The sequence below is a fragment of the Phyllostomus hastatus genome, unplaced genomic scaffold (assembly GCF_019186645.2).
Source record: "Phyllostomus hastatus isolate PE091 unplaced genomic scaffold, TTU_PhHast_1.1 phas_contig_196, whole genome shotgun sequence".
NCBI classification, from domain to species: domain Eukaryota; kingdom Metazoa; phylum Chordata; class Mammalia; order Chiroptera; family Phyllostomidae; genus Phyllostomus; species Phyllostomus hastatus.
The window spans coordinates 1,133,936-1,151,595 of NW_025333709.1; the positions used below are offsets into that span (position 1 = coordinate 1,133,936).

General features: G+C 64.2%; 1 protein-coding gene across 2 annotated transcripts in view; it reads left to right on the plus strand.

Annotated features, from left to right (window-relative positions):
* The window catches only part of FAM193A (family with sequence similarity 193 member A), a 108,789-nt gene that overhangs the window by 77,439 nt on the left and 13,690 nt on the right, over positions 1 to 17,660 (plus strand). For both annotated transcript variants that reach the window (XM_045834402.1, XM_045834403.1), the window contains exons 11-18: positions 105 to 258; positions 368 to 562; positions 3,366 to 3,617; positions 12,353 to 12,551; positions 13,458 to 13,730; positions 14,878 to 15,160; positions 15,780 to 15,963; positions 16,875 to 17,105. In XM_045834402.1, the coding sequence (XP_045690358.1) occupies positions 105 to 258; positions 368 to 562; positions 3,366 to 3,617; positions 12,353 to 12,551; positions 13,458 to 13,730; positions 14,878 to 15,160; positions 15,780 to 15,963; positions 16,875 to 17,105 (1,771 nt within the window). The remainder of the gene's footprint in view (positions 1 to 104; positions 259 to 367; positions 563 to 3,365; positions 3,618 to 12,352; positions 12,552 to 13,457; positions 13,731 to 14,877; positions 15,161 to 15,779; positions 15,964 to 16,874; positions 17,106 to 17,660) is intronic.

Sequence of the window (17,660 nt, forward strand, 5' to 3'; positions counted from 1 at the left end):
GAGCGGTGCGCAGGGTGGGGCCTCTGAAGAGAACGGAGCCCGGGGGTGGGGGGGGTCGTCTGAGCCCCTGAGAGCGGCTCACAGCCGCCTCTCTGCTGTCTCAGCTGCAGCGACGACGAAGACGCGGCCCCACTGCCGGCCACGTGTGCGGACATCTACCCGCTGACCAGCTACAGCGACGCCGAGGTGGCGGCCAGCATGAACGGGCTGCACAGCGAGTTGAACGGCGGTGGGGAGAACATGGCCCTGAAGGACGAGGTACGCCGTGGCGGTGTCGTCGAGACACCAGCAGCAGCGAGGGGCGGCGGCCAGGCGAGGGGCGGCGGCCAGGCCAGGGGCCCTTCACGGTGCTCTGCCTGTCGTTAAGTCCCCGCAGGTGAGCAGCAGCAGCAGCAGCAGCAGCAGCGGCAGCTCCTCAGAGGCCGACGACGAAGAGCCGGATGGCGGGAGCAGCGGGGAGCCCCCCGGAGCCCCGCAGGAAGGCACGGCCCTGGGGAACGGGAACCCCAGGACGGAGGACAGCAAAGCGGACAGTCCCCCCCCATCTTACCCCGCGCAGCAGGTGCGGTTTCACTGCTTTGAACTCACCGTTGCACGAGGGCCCCTGCTCTGTGCCCGTGGCCCCCACACTTGGGGAGCAGTCAATGCAGAGTCAGGTCTTGTCGAGTGACCCCCGAAGGTCCACCCTGGGGAGAGCCTCACCCAGGACCCCCAGGACCAGGGAGCTGCGTCCGAGTCTTTTTCTCTCGCCTGAGTTCTGTGTGCAGCATCGTGGTTTTGCAGCACCCCAGTCAGTGTGGACTCTAGATGTCATTGGGATTTCGTCTTTATAGAAGCCAAGGGGAGAGCTGCTGCTGTTGTTTTTAATAAAATAGAATAGTGGAATGGTAAAATTCTAGCAAAGGTTAGGTTTGTTAAAAGAGCTTTCTTACCCTGGAAGGTAATTCTTTTTCTTTTACCCAAAGGTGAGGGTATCTTATCAGGCGAGTATACTTTCTCAGTGTTATAACATGTTCGAGCAATTTTTAAATGAAAGGCACAAGAAGTCGAGGTCAGGATGCTTGGCTAGTTCATGCGTTTCAGTGGCTGGTGCAGACCTGGTCCTGGCAGTCAAGGGGGCGGAGCGCAGCCCTGCACTTCCTGCTGGCCCATCCACCCTGTCTGGCCCCCCGCCTGGTTTCTCCCCCCCTCCCGGCCCCCGTGGGCTCCCACCGCTTACTGCCGCACACTCCCATCGCTCCCTGCTCGGCGGGGCCTGGCCGGCTGTGCACAGTGCGCGCCTGCACTCTGCCGCGGCCCGTGGTCCGTCGGGTGTCCGTGCACGCACAGCCACGTAGGGTCTTGTTCTCCCTGGTCCCCGCTGACGGACACTGTGTTGGTCAGCTGTTCTCGAGCGACCTCACCCACCGGACGTTGCGTGCGTGAGCAGCTGTGTCTCCAGGGCGGGTCGCCGGTGGCCTCCCCCACCCCCCGAAGAGGCCCACGTCACCGTGTTGGAGTTGTGCCCTCCTGATGAGACTCGGTGACCCCTGGAGGGCCCGGTCGCCGCCGTCTCTCCTGTGGGCCGAGTCGGGCAGCCTTCCGTGTGCTCGTTTGTGCTCTGTCCCGGCGCCGAGTCGTGCGAGCTGCTCCTGGGCTGGTGCAGGTCCCGTGTCGAGTGTGTGATCTGCACATGCTTTCTCTCGGCCTTGGGCACAGCTGCTCGTTTTCCTGTGGTGCTTTTTGAAGAGCACAAGTTTCTCATTTTGGTGCATTCCGGTTTACCAGGCTTTTTCTCTGTGAGACATCTTGCTGATGCCACACCCAGGAACACGCTGCCTGAGACGCCGCTCTGGGCTGGCTCGCACGCAGTCGGGCCTGGGGCCCCCTTGACTCGGCGTCTGCTCGCGGTGTGAGGTGGGGCTCTGCACGGGTCCTGGCGCAGGCCCCCCGCCTGCCTGGCTGCACGGTAGCTCGAGGCTCGCCTGCCCCCGGTCCTCCCACCACAGTGGCCTGGGCGGTGGCTCTGCCATGAGCGTGGAGTCGGGGAGGGCCTGCCCCCCACTCGCAGGCCTCGCTCAAGGTCGCATTTCCACGGAAGTTTTGGAACCGACTTGCGGATTTCTACAAAAAACCTGCTTACGTTTGTTTGTTTGTTTGTTTGTTTGTTTTTAAGGTTTTATTGATTTATTTTTAGAGAGAGGGGTTGCCTCCACTACACTCCCTGACCAGGTACTGAACCTGCAACCCAGGCCTGTGTCCGTACCAGGAACTGAACCGGCGACCTTGTGTCCCAGCACCCATCCCACTGAGCCACACTGGTCAGGGTCCTGCTTGGCTTTGTGTAGAGAGTGCATTGAATTCTTGAGTATCCTTGAGTCCTTCGGTAGAACCCAGCAAAATTCTCTGGCCCTAGTCTTCTGTCAGCGGGACAACGCAGGTCGATGTGGGGAGAACCCAGTCCTAACAAAACTGAACCTGTCGGTCTGCGCACACGCTCCGTCTTTGCACTTACGTACATCACCTTTGGTTTCTGAGTTTAGAAAATTTCTAGTTGATATGCCTTGAACACAATTTTAAAACTAATTTTTAAGTTTAGATGTTTTTTGATTCTATAGTAAATGACACTTTCTCATTTTGATTTTCAGTTGATTGTTGGTGACGTATAAAAATAGTCGCACAGTTGATTTTCATGTATCAATTTTGTGTTCTTCAGCTTTGCTAAGCTTGTGTTCTCTCAGCTGGGCCTTGCGTCTTCCCCCCGTCCCCCCCACGGCACCCTGTGCTCTGGGGGGCTTTGCCTCCACTTCGTGTGCCGAGCAGCGGCACGCCCACCGCCGCTGCTGCCTCTGTCACGTGGCGGTGTCCCTCTTCCTCCCTGGGCTGCTTTTCCTTGTGCCACACACCTTTCAGGTGCCGTTTGCATTCTCCTGTTGGCCTTCCCATTGTGTTTCTGGTTTGTTCAGGGGTGTGGGGGTTCGGCGGGGACAGCTCCAGGCAGGAGGCCAGCTCCTGCCTTGCTCACCTTAAGCCCCCGCAGGTGCACGTGAATAAATGCTTCCCAGCTGCCCTTTCCCTCCAGTTGGTGTCCAGAGCCTCGGACAGTTGTGTTCAGCTAGACACTTCGCTCCAACTAAGCGGAGGTCCCATCTTGGGTCCGTTCTGCCTTCGTCACCAGTCCCGTGTTCCTGTGCAGACAGCTGCCGGGGAACGGGGTGTGCACCCCTCTCCCCGGGCTCCTGCAGGCCTGGGCTCTCGGGCCCCCCGTTTCCCACAGGAGGAGGGCCCCAGCCAACGGGGCGTCGGGGCGAGCCTGTCCCCACCGTGCGCCTGCTCAGCAGGGTGCGTCTGACCTGCGCTGCGCCCCGTCTCCGTCTCTCCCTCAGGCCGAACAAGCCTCGAACACCTGTGAATGCCACGTCTGCAAGCAGGAAGCTTCCGGACTGCCGCTGTCGGCCATGACGGCCGGAGCCCTTCCGCCCGGCCACCAGTTCCTGAGCCCGGAGAAGCCCACGCACCCCGCCCTGCACCTGTACCCCCACATCCACGGGCACGTGCCCTTGCACACCGTGCCCCGCCTGCCGCGCCCTCTGGCCCACCCCACCTTGTATGCAGCGCCCCCCTTCACGCACAGCAAGGTGAGTCGGGCAGGGAGGGTCTGGCAGGCAGAGCTCTAGACTGGCGGCTCGTGTAGAACGGTGCCCGCTCTGGCAGGGAGGTCTGCCGTGTTTCCTTCTGCCGTTAGCGCTTAAGCTCTTGGAATGTCGAGCCTGTACATTATAAAACAGTCACGGAAGTCACGGTTTGTTCCTTCAGAACTCACTAGAATGGAAGGTTCTTCAGGGGATGGGTCATACCTGGGGCGACTGCCCTTGTGGCTTCGAGGGCTTGGCGCGTCCTGGGGGAGGGGCGGCGGGGGCCCTTGAACATCAGCTGGGCTCTGGAGTCCGGAACCGCTGTGCTGTTCTCAGAAAAACGGAGCACTCGCAGAAACGCACGGCTGGAGGAGGAGCCCTGGGCGCAGTGCACCAGAGGGTCCCCACGCCACACGGCCGAGAGAGGCAGCTGGAGGCGGACCGGATGGGGCCTCCGAGACCACTTGTGCCAAGGCTGCCCCAGGCCGGGGCGGGATCCCGGCAGCGCCGCTTCCTGGGCGTCTGCCCCCTCGCGGACCCCCACGCTCGGTCTGCTGTCCTGGACGCTCCAGGGGGCTGTGGGCGGGGCTCGGCGCCGGGCGCTGTAGACAGCTGTGCCTCTGTGGCTGTTCTGAACTTAGCTTTATTAACTCTTACTGTGCGTCCTGATTTTTATTATCCGTTATTCTGGTTCACGGTCATTTCTAATCAAAAACAGAATTCTGGCCAAAGCCTCCTGGTTTGATGTAAAGTAGTGACCAGCTGAGACGGAAAGGGAGGGCACATCACGGAGGGGCTTTTCAGGCTCCGTGGGCGCTTTCGCTCCTACGTGGGCCCTGTGCAGGGGTGGGCGGAGCCTGGGTGGGGCTTCCCGTGTGTGTGCCGGGCGGGGTGCAGGTCGGGCGAGAACACTGCTGCTTGAGACGTGAGTCAAGTCCTCCAGGCGTGTGCTGTTGCGGTGAGCACTCGGAAACCGCGGCCCCGTTATCCCTACGTTGTGTTGGCTTGAGTGCCGCTCACTCTGAACGTGGAAGGGTGCCTCTGTTCGTGGAACGATGTAAACAGTGTTCTCAGGTGCGGACAGTGGGTCCTCAGTGATGTCTTGTTCAGCACTGTCCCACTGTGACTCCACTGTGACGGTGCGAGTGCTGGTGGGTGCTGGAGGAGCCTGACTCTTTCTCACGCCGGTGCACTCGCGGCAGCATTGGCCGTGTGCCACAGCGTTTTCCTCGAAGTCACGGGACTCACCGAGGGTGTGAAGCGAGGCCTCGCTGGGTTCGAAGCCGGGCTGCCTTTGCAGTCCAGCCCGCCTGTGCAGCTCTTCCCCCGGTGCCTGTGGGAGGCTGGGGAGCCACCACCCCGTTCTTACCTGAACAGAGTTTTGTTTTCTCTGTTCTGAGGCGAGAGTACAGAATGTTCTCTTACTCTTTCTCGCTGGTAGATGCTGTCAAGACTCCCTGAAGTTCTTCGTCGAGTCACGAGGCTGGTTTATTCCCAAAGGGCATGGGGACACGCTAGTTAAAAACCAGCTTCCTTGGACTCGTGGCCTTTTCCCGGGATGTCACAGGCAGTCCACAGGATGGAGGGGACCAGCATGGGGAAGCAGCGTCTGTGTCTGCAGTCTCTTTACGTGACACCAAGCAGACTGTCCTCTCGGAGGTGGGTGTGGAGGACTCGCGGGCAGAAAGGCAGATCCGCAGGACACGCTGTTAAGCTTTCTTTCACCCACGGTACTGTTGCTGTCGGGACCGGGCGCTGACACCCAGAAAACACGTCGGCTGATGCTTTCCCGTCGGGAAGAAGGAGGTGCGCTGGGCTAGATGTTTCACTTGTACCTGGCGTTAGACCGTTCCTCTGACCACGCGTGCCTCGCCCTTGACCAGCTCCTGCAGGACGAGTTGGTCTTACCCGAGCTCGTCTGACGTAGCTGAGTGCGGTGGCTCCCTCTGGACTTAAACGCACGAGGTGGTCACAGCTCACGGGAGTCGACAGGAGCAGCTTTGGGAGAGCGGGTGGGCTGCGGAGAGGGGCACACGCTGTTGCGCTCCTCCGGAGCAGCTCTTGGGGCGGTCCCGCTCGGCGAGGTGGGCTGGGCGCGGCTGGGAGGCGGGCGGCTGGGAGGTGGACGGCGCAGGCCCAGCTCGGCGGGCACAGGGGCACTCCGCCCGCCTGTGTGTCTGCGTTGTCAGGGCCGCTGGGGTGGCAGGCGTTGCCGTCCAGACGCGGTGTCGTTGTCGTCATTCCACTGCCCGTGGCCCGTGCTTCGGCCGTTGAGGGTAAACACAGAGTACCTAAAATGCTCGGGTGAGTGTCACAAGAATTTTACTTCTCATAATTAGGAAAACTTGAGTACTCTTTCTGTTTTCAGGTGTCTCCATATCAGTGATACATTTAATTTGTACGTTGAGGTAAAAGTTATTTCAAAGTTAAAAAGTAGCTGCAGGAGGAAAATACAGTAATAAAATGCTAGAAAAGAAATTAAATCTGTGGTGGGGTATGTCCAAGTATTTTGGGATTCCCCGGCTGCCTCTCTGTTGCTAAACCCTACGTGAATTCCACTCTGCTCCGGGAACTGTGTGTTTCGATTACGTTCAGTGTGTTACGGCTGCTTTATGGCCCAGAGTGGGGTCTGTCTTGGTGAAGGTTCCGTGGGAGCGTGGGAAGAATGCGTCATCTGCTGCCGGTGGACGACGTGGTCTGCAGGTGCCGGTTCCGTGGGGTTGGCTGGCGGGGCTGCTGAGTTCGACCACGTCCTCGCTGACCTTCTGCCTGCTGGGTCTGTCTGTCTTGATGGAGAAGTGTGGGCATCTCCGACAGTGACAGTGGAGTCTTGTTTCTCCTCACAGTTCTAGCAATTTCTGCCCCACACGGTGTGATGCTCTCTTGTTAGGTGCACACACACTGAAGATTGCTTCATCTCCTTGGAAAATGGACTGTGTAATGTTACACGACTCCCCTGGTGGCTTCCCTTGTTCAGAAGTCCATGAAGCTGCTCCAGCTTCCTTCTGATTGAGATAAGCTTCAAGTTAGCATGCCCACCCTTGTCCACCCTTAACTTTTAATCTGTCTGTGTCTTCATATTTGAAGGAGGTTTCTTGTAGACAATATATAGTTGTCTTGTTTTCTTTTATCCACTCTGACAGTCTGGCTTTTTTTTTTTTTTTTAAGATTTTTTACTTATTTTTTAGAGAGAGGGGGAAGGGAGGGAGAAAAAGAGTGCAGGAAACATCAGTGTGAGAAACACTAATCAGTTGTCTCTCTCACATGCGCTGACTGGGAACCAGACCCACAACCCAGGCATGTGCCCTGACTGAGAATTGAACCGGCGACATTTGGTTCACAGGCTGGTGCTCGATCCAGTGCCACTGGGGTATGCCTTTTCCACTTTTCACTGAGCATTTCAGTCTCTTCTCTTAGCATGTCATTTATCCCTGTTTTTCAAGTGTTTGACAATGGCATTGGAGCATACCCTGTAACGAATCTCAGTCCCCTTCAGACAGCACTGAGCTGCTGGCCGCTGCTTCGTGTGCAGCGTAGGTGCCTGTGACAGGTCACTCCACCCCTGGGGACGTGTCGCCGTCGCTCCCGCTCACCCACAGCCGCCCAGCACACTGCTGCGGGCGAGGCTGCCGAGTGCACGTGGGACCAGGGAGCGGTCCGGAGAAGAGGGGCCACAGTTGGCGGGTGTTTGCCCTCCCCTCCCACAGACCCCGCGTGCGCCCCGCAGCCTGCCCCTGCCCTCAGCAGGCCACAGGGCGGGCCCGCCGGCCGCAGGTTCCCCCGGCCGCGTCCCTCTCCGGGAGTCTTGACCTCTCTCCCGCTCTTCAAGGACAGTCTCGATGCAGGGTTCTCGGTTGGTGGGGTTTCTGTCGACACTTCAGCCTGGCGACCTCCCTCTCCTTGCTCGAGGGTTTCTGGCGAGGCGTCCTCCGCAGGCTGCTCCTTGTTTCGGAAGCGCAGGGACGCCTCCCCTCCCCGGCCCCCGGACTGCTTTCGGGACTTTCTTGTTCGGGTTTTCCTTCTGTTCTGCAGTTTGTGTGTGATGTGCGAGGGGTGGGTTGGGGGCATTAACTCTGTCGGGTGAGCTTCCTGGCTGTGTGGCGTGGTGTGGTGGCTGCCGTAAGTTTCGGAACATCCCCAGCATTGTGACTGGAGATACTTCTTCCATCTGCTCTCTCCTTTTTTCCCTTCTGGTGTTCCCGTGACTGTATGTTGCATGTTTTAAAATTGTCCCACAGTTCTTGGATGTTTTGTTCTTTTTGGTGGTGGTGGTGGTGGGTTTTTATTATTTCTCTTCGCATTTTTGCTTGGAAAGTGACCGTGGACGTTCCTGGACGCTCACTGGTTCTCTCCCGGCCGCGTCCGGTCTGCTGCTCGGCTCGCTGGAAGCCGCGAGGCTCTCACAGTGGGTGTTTCCAGCCTCTCCCTCTTCATGCGACGCACGTGTTCTCACGCACCGTCTGTCTCCTCTGTCCGCTGGAGCCCGTGGCTTGACGGCTGCCGCCAGCCACCCCGCCCCTGCACTCCTGCGCCGCGTATCCAAGCTGCGGCGAGGGGCCCGCGTTCCTCCTGGTCTGTGTTCCGAAGCCCTCTCCTCCTCCTCCTCCTCCTCCTCCTCCTCCCCCCCTCCTGGTCACCCGGCTGACGCTGAACCTGTCGCATGGGTCTCCGGTTCACCCTGCAGAGGTCGCAGCTGATCCGAGAGACACAGACTGGCTCTTTTCTTGAATACTGTTACGTGTGTGGGATGCACAGGTTCAAGGTCATGACTAGGCTGATCACGTCATGGGCGCGCATGTAACTATTTTGTGTCTGAGTGAAGCCTTAGGACCTCAGTCTGTTTTGGGGGGTTTTCTTTGGTTGACATGTTGTTTCCTTGCACGTGTGGCAACTTTTTAGCGTGAGCCCATGTTTGTCTCACTCTGAGGCCCGCCTCGGACCCGCCAGCTCCTCCGGACCGCCTCCAGCGCTCCTGCCTCCGTGGGGCGCCGTGGGCCCGGCCCCTGGCTCCCGGGCCCTCGGCCCAGCCCTGCGTCCTCCTGCCCCGCACTCACCGCCACCTTCTGCGCGGTCCCCTCTCTTGCTCGGAGGCTCAGCTCTCGGCTGCAGAGCGTTGGTGCCGTGTGTCTGGGATCCAGAGCGAAGTGTCCCCCTTCGTGCGGCAGCCCTGGCGGGGGTGGGGGCATGTGGCCTCGCAGAGCAGACGTGAAGTGTCACCCATCGTCCCACGGGGCAGGGCCCGGGGTGGTCAGCCCCGACTGCGGGCCTGGACCCGGACTGACCCCAAGGTTTCTGGCCTTCCGGCCCATGTCTCCTTTCTCTGGGAAACGCATGCGGAGCCGTCCCCGCGCTACTGCAGCGTCTGGGGACAGGGGCAGAGGGACCTCTTGCCTTCTGTGCTGCGGCTGGAGGACTGTTTGCGAGTGGTCTCCGGGTCACTGTCACCGAGTCCAGCGCATCAAGGGGGCCTGCAGGGGGGGCCCCTCGGGGCTCCGGGCTGCACTTGGCTGTGCGCTCCCTGCGCGGGGCGCTGCGGCCCGGTCACGGCAGAGCTGTCGCGTGGCGCCGAGCGTGGCACAGGTGTGCGTTCCGGTGGGAATTGGAGGGACAGCTCCATGGGCGTGTGGACACCACGGCTCTGCTCGGGGTCCCGTGCGACCTGTGGCCTGCGCTCCTTCCTCATCAGAGGCCGTGCGCCCGCCTCTAGCCTGGGAAGCAGCCGGCGCTCGCTGCGGGCGGCCCTCCTTGCGGGCATCCACGGGCGAGCGAGCGACCGGGGCTGTGGACAGCGACCGGGGCTGCGGTGCCGTGGGTCCTGGGTGTCACGGGCTGTGCCCCCCGCTTCCGCGGGCGCCCGCGGCTTCAGGAAGGCGTCTGGCTGGGCGCGTGGGTGTCGGCGCCCCCGTTCGCAGCAGAAGTCTGCTCCCGTGGAGCCCCGTGTGTCAGAGCCCCCGTGTGTCACAGACGCAGCGCGGGCGGCGTCACGTGGGGTCGGTGCTCGGGGTCGGGCAGCAGCGCCCCCACGGCGAGGGGCTCGCCTCCTGCTGAGCTTTCCGGCGCACTGCTGGAGTGTGGCCCTGAAGTGGCCTGCTGGCGGGTGCCCGCGTTCCCGAGCCCTGCCCTGAGCTGGCGGGGGCGGTTGGTGTCTCATCTAGCTGCGGCCTGTCCTGGCCCCGCTCCCTTCGAGGTCGGCCTCTGGGTCTCCTGTTCTGAGTCCGTGGGCGTCTGAGGAGGTCACCGGCTTACGTTGACAGTGTCACAGCCTCACGGCTGTGTCCCCTCACCCCTCCAGGCTGCACTCTGCTCAGGAGTCGCTGGGTGGGTGCCAGGCCCCGCGCCAGGAGGAGAAAGGCGGCCCGTCCCTGTGCTCGGGACCCTCACGGCCTGCGGAGAGGGCCGGAACGTGCTCCTTGTACAGACCAGAACACCGTGACGGGTCCCCGGGGAAGTGACAGGGGCGGAGCGGAGGAGCGGCGGGCAGCTCCTCGGGGGCGGCCCTGCGGGGACAGGGCTTGGGAGGGTCAGCGAGAGCTCTCTGGGCCCTTGTGGGTGGTGGGTCCAGGCTCTCAGCCCGGCCTTCCCGGCTGTGTCTGGGTGGGTGGCGCTCGGGAAGTCCCTGAGGCGCTGCGGAGCCCCCTCCCAGCGTGGGCGCCGCGGTGGGGGGCTGCGGTCCTCCCTGGTCAGGCGTCCCTGTGCCTCCCTCGCAGACCGTCTTCAGGGTAAGAGCCCTTCCGTTTGGTCACCTTCCCCGGCGTCCTCTCAGCGCAGCAGCTCTCAGTGTGTCTCTGCCTGTGGGCGGGCAGGGCCCTTCCCTCTTGGCCCCGGTCCACGCAGCATGGCCGCCTCGGGCTCCCGCCTTCCCCCGGGGGCTACTCCAGACCGGCTTCCTGCTCTCCAGTTCCGAGAGCTCGTCCCGCCTCGCCCCGCACCCGTGCCTCCCCGAGCCCAGTCAGGCCTGACTGGGGCGACTGCCCGCTCCACTGCGCCGTGGGAGGGCGCCGGCCCAAGCCCGGGGCGGGCCGTGCGTGGGGCCGCAGTGTGGCCCGGGCACAGTGGTCCGCTGCGGCGCTCGCTGAGGGCTGACGGGGGCCGCGCAGCGTGCCGCCCCGCTGACGCGCGTTGCCTGATGCGAGCCCTGCCGCCCCGGAGGTGGGTGACTCTGTGTTCTGGAGGAGGGGACTGCAGCCCAGGGGGAGGGGCGGTTTGCCGGAGGTCACACAGCTGGCGCAGGGGAGAGGCGCCCTCTGAACCCCTCCGTCTGCAGCCCAAAGGCTGGGAGTGGGGCCAGAGTGCACGTGCAGCCCCGGTCCTGAGCACCTGCCGGGGCGGAGCCCCAGACGGCCCTTCCCAGCTCAGCGCCCAGTCGGGCCTGGCCGTGGCCCGAGAGCTCCGGCCTCCTCCCGCCCTCCGCATTGTCACCTCTCCTCCCCCCCAGCGGCCTCAGTGCCGTCGTTTCCCCACCCCCGCCCCAGGCTGGCCTCTGCTCTCCCCCAGCCAGGTCACCTCGCCCGGTGCTGCGGCCCTTGGCGGCACCCAGCCCTCGGGTGACAGAGGCGGGGCACAAAGTCCCCTGTCATGTGGCCCCTGCAGCCCGTCAGCCTAGGACACACACCCGTGGTCACAGACCGTCTCCGTGTCTCCGTGCCCCGCCCCCCATCTTCCCCCCCGCCCCTCGCTTCAGCTGGGCCCCCAGGGTTCTGCCAAACAAACCATCATCTGCTCTGGGGTGGGGTGGGGGGGGCCCTCCTGAAGTCACGAGAGTGCACGGCACTCGTCGCCTGCCGGTGTCTCGGAGGTGGCACGCCGCGGTGCGGTTCCACGCCCAGGCTGGTCGCTCCCTGGGGGCTGCACCTGGGCGCGGGCCCGCCAGGGAAGGTCGGGGGCAGGGCAGCGGCGGGGATCCCGGTGGCCCGCTCCCTCACGACGCGCACAGAACTTGGGGGCGCTCGTCGGATCAGTGGGTAGTTTTGAGTGCGGTCAGTGCCGACGGGGGAGGCCCGTGTCCCGGTGTGAGTGTGGAGGGGTGAGGACGGAGTCAGTGGGGGCTTCTCCGAGGAAGAGGCGCCGGGGCCTGAAAGGTGAGCCTCAGCCGGTGGGCCCCGAGCTGCGGTCAGCACGCCCAGAACACGCGCTCGGCATGCGGGGACTTCCAGGCCGGGGAGGAGCTGGGGGTCTGAGGACTGAGGGAGGCCAGTGTGCGCAGCGGTGACTCAGGGAGCAGGACAGGCCCGGCCCAGCAGCGAGTCCCCGGGGCGTGGGTGGAGGCTGGGTGGCGGGCGGGGGCGGGAGGATGCTCGGCTCCCTCCCCCCGACAAGGGCCTTCCTTGCTGGGGGCTTCCAGCAGCACGAAATGCCTAGCTCCCCCCGCGCCCCACCCCCCGGAATCTGCCTTCTGCCCCCACTTGAGAGCACCGCTGAAGACTTTTGCCGTTCCTTATCACAGATTCTAGAGTCGACTTTTTAGCAGTGATCATTACAATGTCAAGTTTAAGCGGGACGGGGGAGTGGTGCTAACCCTCACTGAGCATCAGGCCTGCGCGGCAGAGTCCCCGAGGCGTCAGCTGCTTGCAGAGTCTCCGTCTGGGTCAAGTCTGGCTGAGCCGGGTCCCACCAGGGCGCCGCTCACCGCAGGCCCGTCCCTCGAGGTTTCCGGGCATACCGTGTCTGTCTGTCTGGCTTCACTGCGCAGGTAAACCGAGTGTTGACTTTGATATGTGATTGGAACTTTTTTTTTGTAGGCTTTACCGCCAGCACCTGTTCAGAATCACACGAATAAGCATCAGGTATTCAATGCATCTCTTCAAGACCATATTTACCCGAGCTGCTTTGGGACTGCTCCAGAGTGGAACAGTTCTAAGTTTATAAGTCTTTGGGGATCAGAAGTGATGAATGATAAGAACTGGAGTCCTGGCACTTTCTTGCCAGATACAATTTCTGGTAAGGAACCTGTTAAAACCTCATTCCAGTTTCGCAGCGGTCCGAGCGGAGCGGGGGGCCGTCTGCGGCTGTGGTCTCCCCTGGAAGCCCCGGCGGGGCGGGTCCCTGGTGCAGCCGTGCCCGGGCTACTGCTCCCCTGCCCCGTCTCCCGCGGGCGGCCCCCCCACCCCTGCAGGTGGGTCCCAGCCTCTGGTGGGCGGGGCTCCGGGCCGCTGGCCAGCAGAGCAGGCCACACCGGCAGCCCGTCTGGGGCCTCAGCTGCCCCCGTGCCGCCGAGTGTGTCGCGTGCAGGGCTTGGTGTGCGGCCCGCGGTTCTCAGGCGGTGGCGACAGCCAGACCTCGGCCCAGTGCACGCACGGGCGGGGCCGCAGGCCGCAGTCGGCTGGCGTGTCGTGACCCTTCCCCTCTCTGCCTCTGCGTTGACCCTCCCTGGGGCCTGTGCTGTGGACAAGCCCGTCCTCCCAGCTGGGGAGGCGCGGCTGTTACCGCAGCAGCCGGGCCCCTGTCGGGGGTGGTCCCACGCCCAGCCCCTGCATGTGGTCAGAACAGCAAGCTAGACTGGACGCCTGGTCTGTGCCTGGGAAGGGGTCCCAGCTGTGTGACCTTGGGCAGATTGCTGGGCTCCTCTGAGCCCGAGTGTCCTCCCCTTCAGGGCGGGAACAGTAGCTCCCAGCGCAGACAGCAGTGGTGAGGCGTCACGTGGCCCTCGGGGAGCCGGGCACCGGCACCGGCACCGGCACCCGGCGGTGCTCGCGAGGTTTCCTCGCGTAAACGGGTGGGGCGGCCCCCGCGGGGCCCTCGCTTCCCAGCAGCCCCGGAGCTGGGAGTGGACCCTTCAGACCCCCTTCGGGCTGGAGCAGGAGGGTGTTTCTCGTAGAAGCCTGACGTCCCCTTTCTTCCCTCGAGGCGGGGACGTGCTCGGGCCGACGCTCTCGGAGACGAGACTGGACGCCCTCCCGCCTCCGGTGAGCAACGGCGCGCCTGCGGCTTTGGACTGTAAGGAGAAGAACATTGCTGCAAAGAAGAAATGTTTGTACAATTTCCAAGATGCTTTCATGGAAGCAAACAAAGTGGTGATGGCCACCTCGTCTGCCACCTCCTCCGTGTCCTGCACGGCCACCACGGTGCAGTCGAGCAACAGCCAGTTCAAGGTGTCGTCCAAGAGGCCTCCGTCCATAGGTGAGGCACAGCTGGCGGCCCTCGGGCGGGCTCGGGGCTCACCGCCCTCTGTAACGGCCCTTCCGGGCCCGGTGTTCACGCCCCAGACCACACCACTGTCCCAGCCCCGTCCTCTGGGGCTCGGCCTCGCAGGCCCTGCTCTTCGCCTCTGCCCCTGCGGGGGTGAGCCAGAGGCGGGTCGCTGGGCCTCTGGAAGCAGCGTGGGGGGGCGGGCCTGCAGGGGCCGCCAGACTCTGGCCTCTGAGCGCGGCGCCGCGAGCCTGGCAGCGGGGGTGTTGTCAGCCGGGGGCCGACGTCAGGGGCTCGGGAGCGGGCTCGTGGGGGCCCGGGCTTGTGGAGACCAGTGGGACGGACAGCTCGGAGTGCGGCCGCCGTCGGCAGTCTGGGTGCTCGGGGCGGGGGGGGCGCCGGGGTCTTCCTGGCGGGCGGTGAGAAGCTCCCGTGGCCCGTCGTGAGAGCAGAGCGACAGAAGCAGGAAGGCTCCTGAGCCAGCAGGTTGGCGGCCGCCCAGGTGTGCACATGCAGTGAGTGCTGAGGGCCGCGGAGTCCGCGTGGGGGAGGCAGTCCCCTCTGCGTGGGAGCAGCACCCACGGGTGATTGGCAGGCCACTCCCTGCACTGCACACCTGGCCGGATGTCAGCGCGCCACCTCAGGACAAGCTGACAGTGGGTGCTCTCTGGGCCGGAGGCAGACCGGGTGCAGCAGGACGTGGGCAGGACCGGAGCCCGTGGCACTCCAGCTCAGCCTGGAGCAGGACCCGCGGTCCAGGCTGGTGGGCGGCTGGGGGCTGGACCGCGGGGGGGCGGGGGCTGCAAGGACGTGTGGGAGATGGACCCCTGAGGGGTGGGCACCCACTGCGTGCGCCGCGGCAGGGCGGTCACAGCGCCACACGCCTGCTCTCAGGGGCTCCTGCCAGAGCGTTTCAGGGGTGCGTGTGAGAGGTAGAGGGCTCAGGACAGGATGTCAGCTGGTGACGGGCCGGGGGTGGGGGTGGGGGGGTGCTGGGTGTTCTTTGTGCTGGGTCCTCCGACTTTCTCAGATTTGAACCTTTCGAGACGGACGGACGGAGTTGGTGGGTGGGCGGTCTCGGCGGGGGGGAGCAGGAGCGCGTGTGCGGCTCAGCCGTCGGGACGCCGTCTCCCCGCAGGCGAGGTCTTCCACGGCATCGGCAAGGAGGAGCACCGGCACGCCGTGCCCGCCGCCCCGAGGAGCAGCCCCACGGGCCTGGCCCCGCTCCCCGCGCTCGCCCCCGCCACCCTCTCTCCGGCCCCCACGCCTCACCTGGGGAACCTCGCAGCCCCCGCCTTCCCCAAACCTGCGGCCCCGTCCCCGGGGTTTGGGGATTCGCGCAAGAGCTTCTGTCCTGCTTCAGCGGCACCCCCACCCCCCCCCGCGGACGGCTCCGTCAGTGCACCTCCAAGTGTCTGCAGGTGAGTCCGGGCCCTGGCGGCGAAGGCCAGGGCGTTTTGGAAACGGGGTGCCATGCCCCCTAACACCAGGGCACAGCGGCCGTGGGAACCCCATCGCCAGGGTTGTGTGGCTGACGGCCAGTGAGAGGGGGTGGGGGGGGCCCTGTCAGAGGCTGAGGTCTGGGCGGAGCTGGGCACCACCCCCCGCTGGTGTGCAGGCCCCGCCCAACCCTGACAGCATGGGGTCGGGCCCTGGGGGGTTTCAGTTGTGTCTGTCGCACATTAAACTAAGTACAGCAGTACAAGACTGTCCCTGTCCCTCAACAGTTTTCTTTTTTAAGACGGTGTTTGTTACCTTTGACCTTGTCTGTTAGAAGCCACCACCACCACAACCACCACCACCCCCCCACCCCCCCCACACTCCCCCCAGGATGAAGTGGTGGCGCGGGGCAGTGGAGAGACCGCGTGCCCGACGGGGCCTCTAGGGGTGACCGCCCGCCACCCCTGCCGCCTCGCCCGGCCACCCCCGCCTTCCCCGACTCCTGGGAGCCCCCCCTCCCTGCGGGCCTTGCGCTCCCCTCGGGCGGGAGGGGCAGAGCCCGCGGGCGGGCGCGCGCTGACGGCCCCTGCGCCCCCGCAGCGACCCCGACTGCGAAGGGCACCGCTGCGAGAACGGCGCGTACGACCCGCAGCAGGACGAGGGGGACGAGAGCGCCGACGAGGACAGCTGCTCGGAGCACAGCTCCAGCACGTCCACCTCCACCAACCAGAAGGAGGGCAAGTACTGTGACTGCTGCTACTGTGAATTCTTCGGGCACGGCGGGGTGAGTGCTCAGCCGGCCTCCGCGTGCCTCCGCGTCCGCGCGCCAGCCCGGGGCGGGCGGCCTTCGGGCTGTGGCTGGTGGTGTGGACGCTTCACCCGCAGCCCCGCCCACGCCAGGGCCTGGTTCAAAACCACGCTCGCACGTCCAGGCTGTCCGCGCCCGAGGCTGCGATGGGAAGACCTGCCCAGAGGCGTGGCTGTGAGGGCTTCGGCGCAGCCTTGGTGCGCGCTTGGGAGTCGACTGCAGTCAGCTGGGTGGGGCCCGGCTCGGCAGCGGGGGGAGGCCAGACCGGAAGCCGCCGCATGGGACGCCGGCAGAGCATGTGCGGCCGCTGCCCCTCCTCCTCGCGCCGAGGGACCTGGCACGCGGGCGTTCCCACGTCTTGTGGAACAGCCACCTGGCCCCCGAGGAGACGCCGGCCCTGGTGCCGCGGCGGCCGTGGGAGAAGTGGGTGTTGTTCTGTCGCCGCAGCTCTGCCCGTGTCCCCTGCGCCGTGCGCCCGTGCGCCTGTGCGCGGCGGCCACTCAGGAGCCCCGGTGGGGCCGGGGCGACTGGTTCCTGTCGGCACCGGAGAGGAGCCTGCAGACGGGCGAAGAGGGGCCCGGACTCCCTCACTGGCGGGAAGGGACCACCGCACTGCACCGCGTGGAGAGCAGATTAATCAGCGTGTGCAACTGTTCCTTTTCAGCTTAAAAACACTTATTTTTGTACATGAGTGTACATACTTTTAGCTGTTTTATGAATGTATACGTTTTCTTGCCAGTTGTTTCTCTTATTTCCTTATTTTTCATGGTAAGCGTGTATTTGAATAATAAGAAAAATTTATTTTTAGAACTAGTCTGAAGTTTACGTTCAACGTTATTAAGACTTGAAGCTTATAGTTTAGTCATGTTCTTTTTTTATTATCGTAGCCCCCCGCTGCACCAACAAGTAGAAATTACGCAGAAATGAGAGAGAAGCTTCGCTTGCGGCTGACGAAGAGGAAGGAGGAGCAGCCGAAGAAGGCCGGCCAGCTGCCGGAGCGCGAGAGCGTGGTGGACCACCGCCGGGTGGAGGACCTGCTGCGCTTCATCAACAGCTCCGAGACCAAGCCCGTGAGCAGCTCGCGGGCCGCCAAGCGGGCGCGGCACAAGCAGAGAAAGGTAGCCCGCGCCTGTGTCCGCGCTCGCCTCTGCTTCCCTGCGGCCGGGGCCTCGGGGCCGGGAGCTCCCACACTGGCCGGCGGCATCGGTGGGCCTGCACAGGCCTTCAGGCCGTCGTGCTGGCCAGCGTGGGGGGCAGAGCCTCCGCCTCTGCACCCAGGGAAGCAGAGGGAGAGGGCGACGGCGGTGGGCTTTTGGAGACAGTGGTGGAGTGACCTTGCCCGGGGGCGGGCACTGTGGACGGTGCGGGGCCGTCCCACCCCCGCACAGGGCTGGGACGGCACAGGAGCAGGCTTGCCCGGCTGCAGGCCGTGACAGGACTCGGCCTGTGGCCCGGCCAGTGCGCAGAGCGCTCTGAGACAGCAGCCGACTGAGGGACCGTGGCCGACCCCTCGGTGCTCCTGGGGGTTCCCCGCAGAGCCCTGTGCCTCAGCAGGTCCAGACGTCCTCCTAGGTGCAGCCACCTCAGGGTGTCAGCTTCGGAGTCTGCCCTCGGCGGGCAGATCTGGGCTGACGGAGGGAACGTGGAAAGCTGGAGGGCTCTGGCCGCAGGGA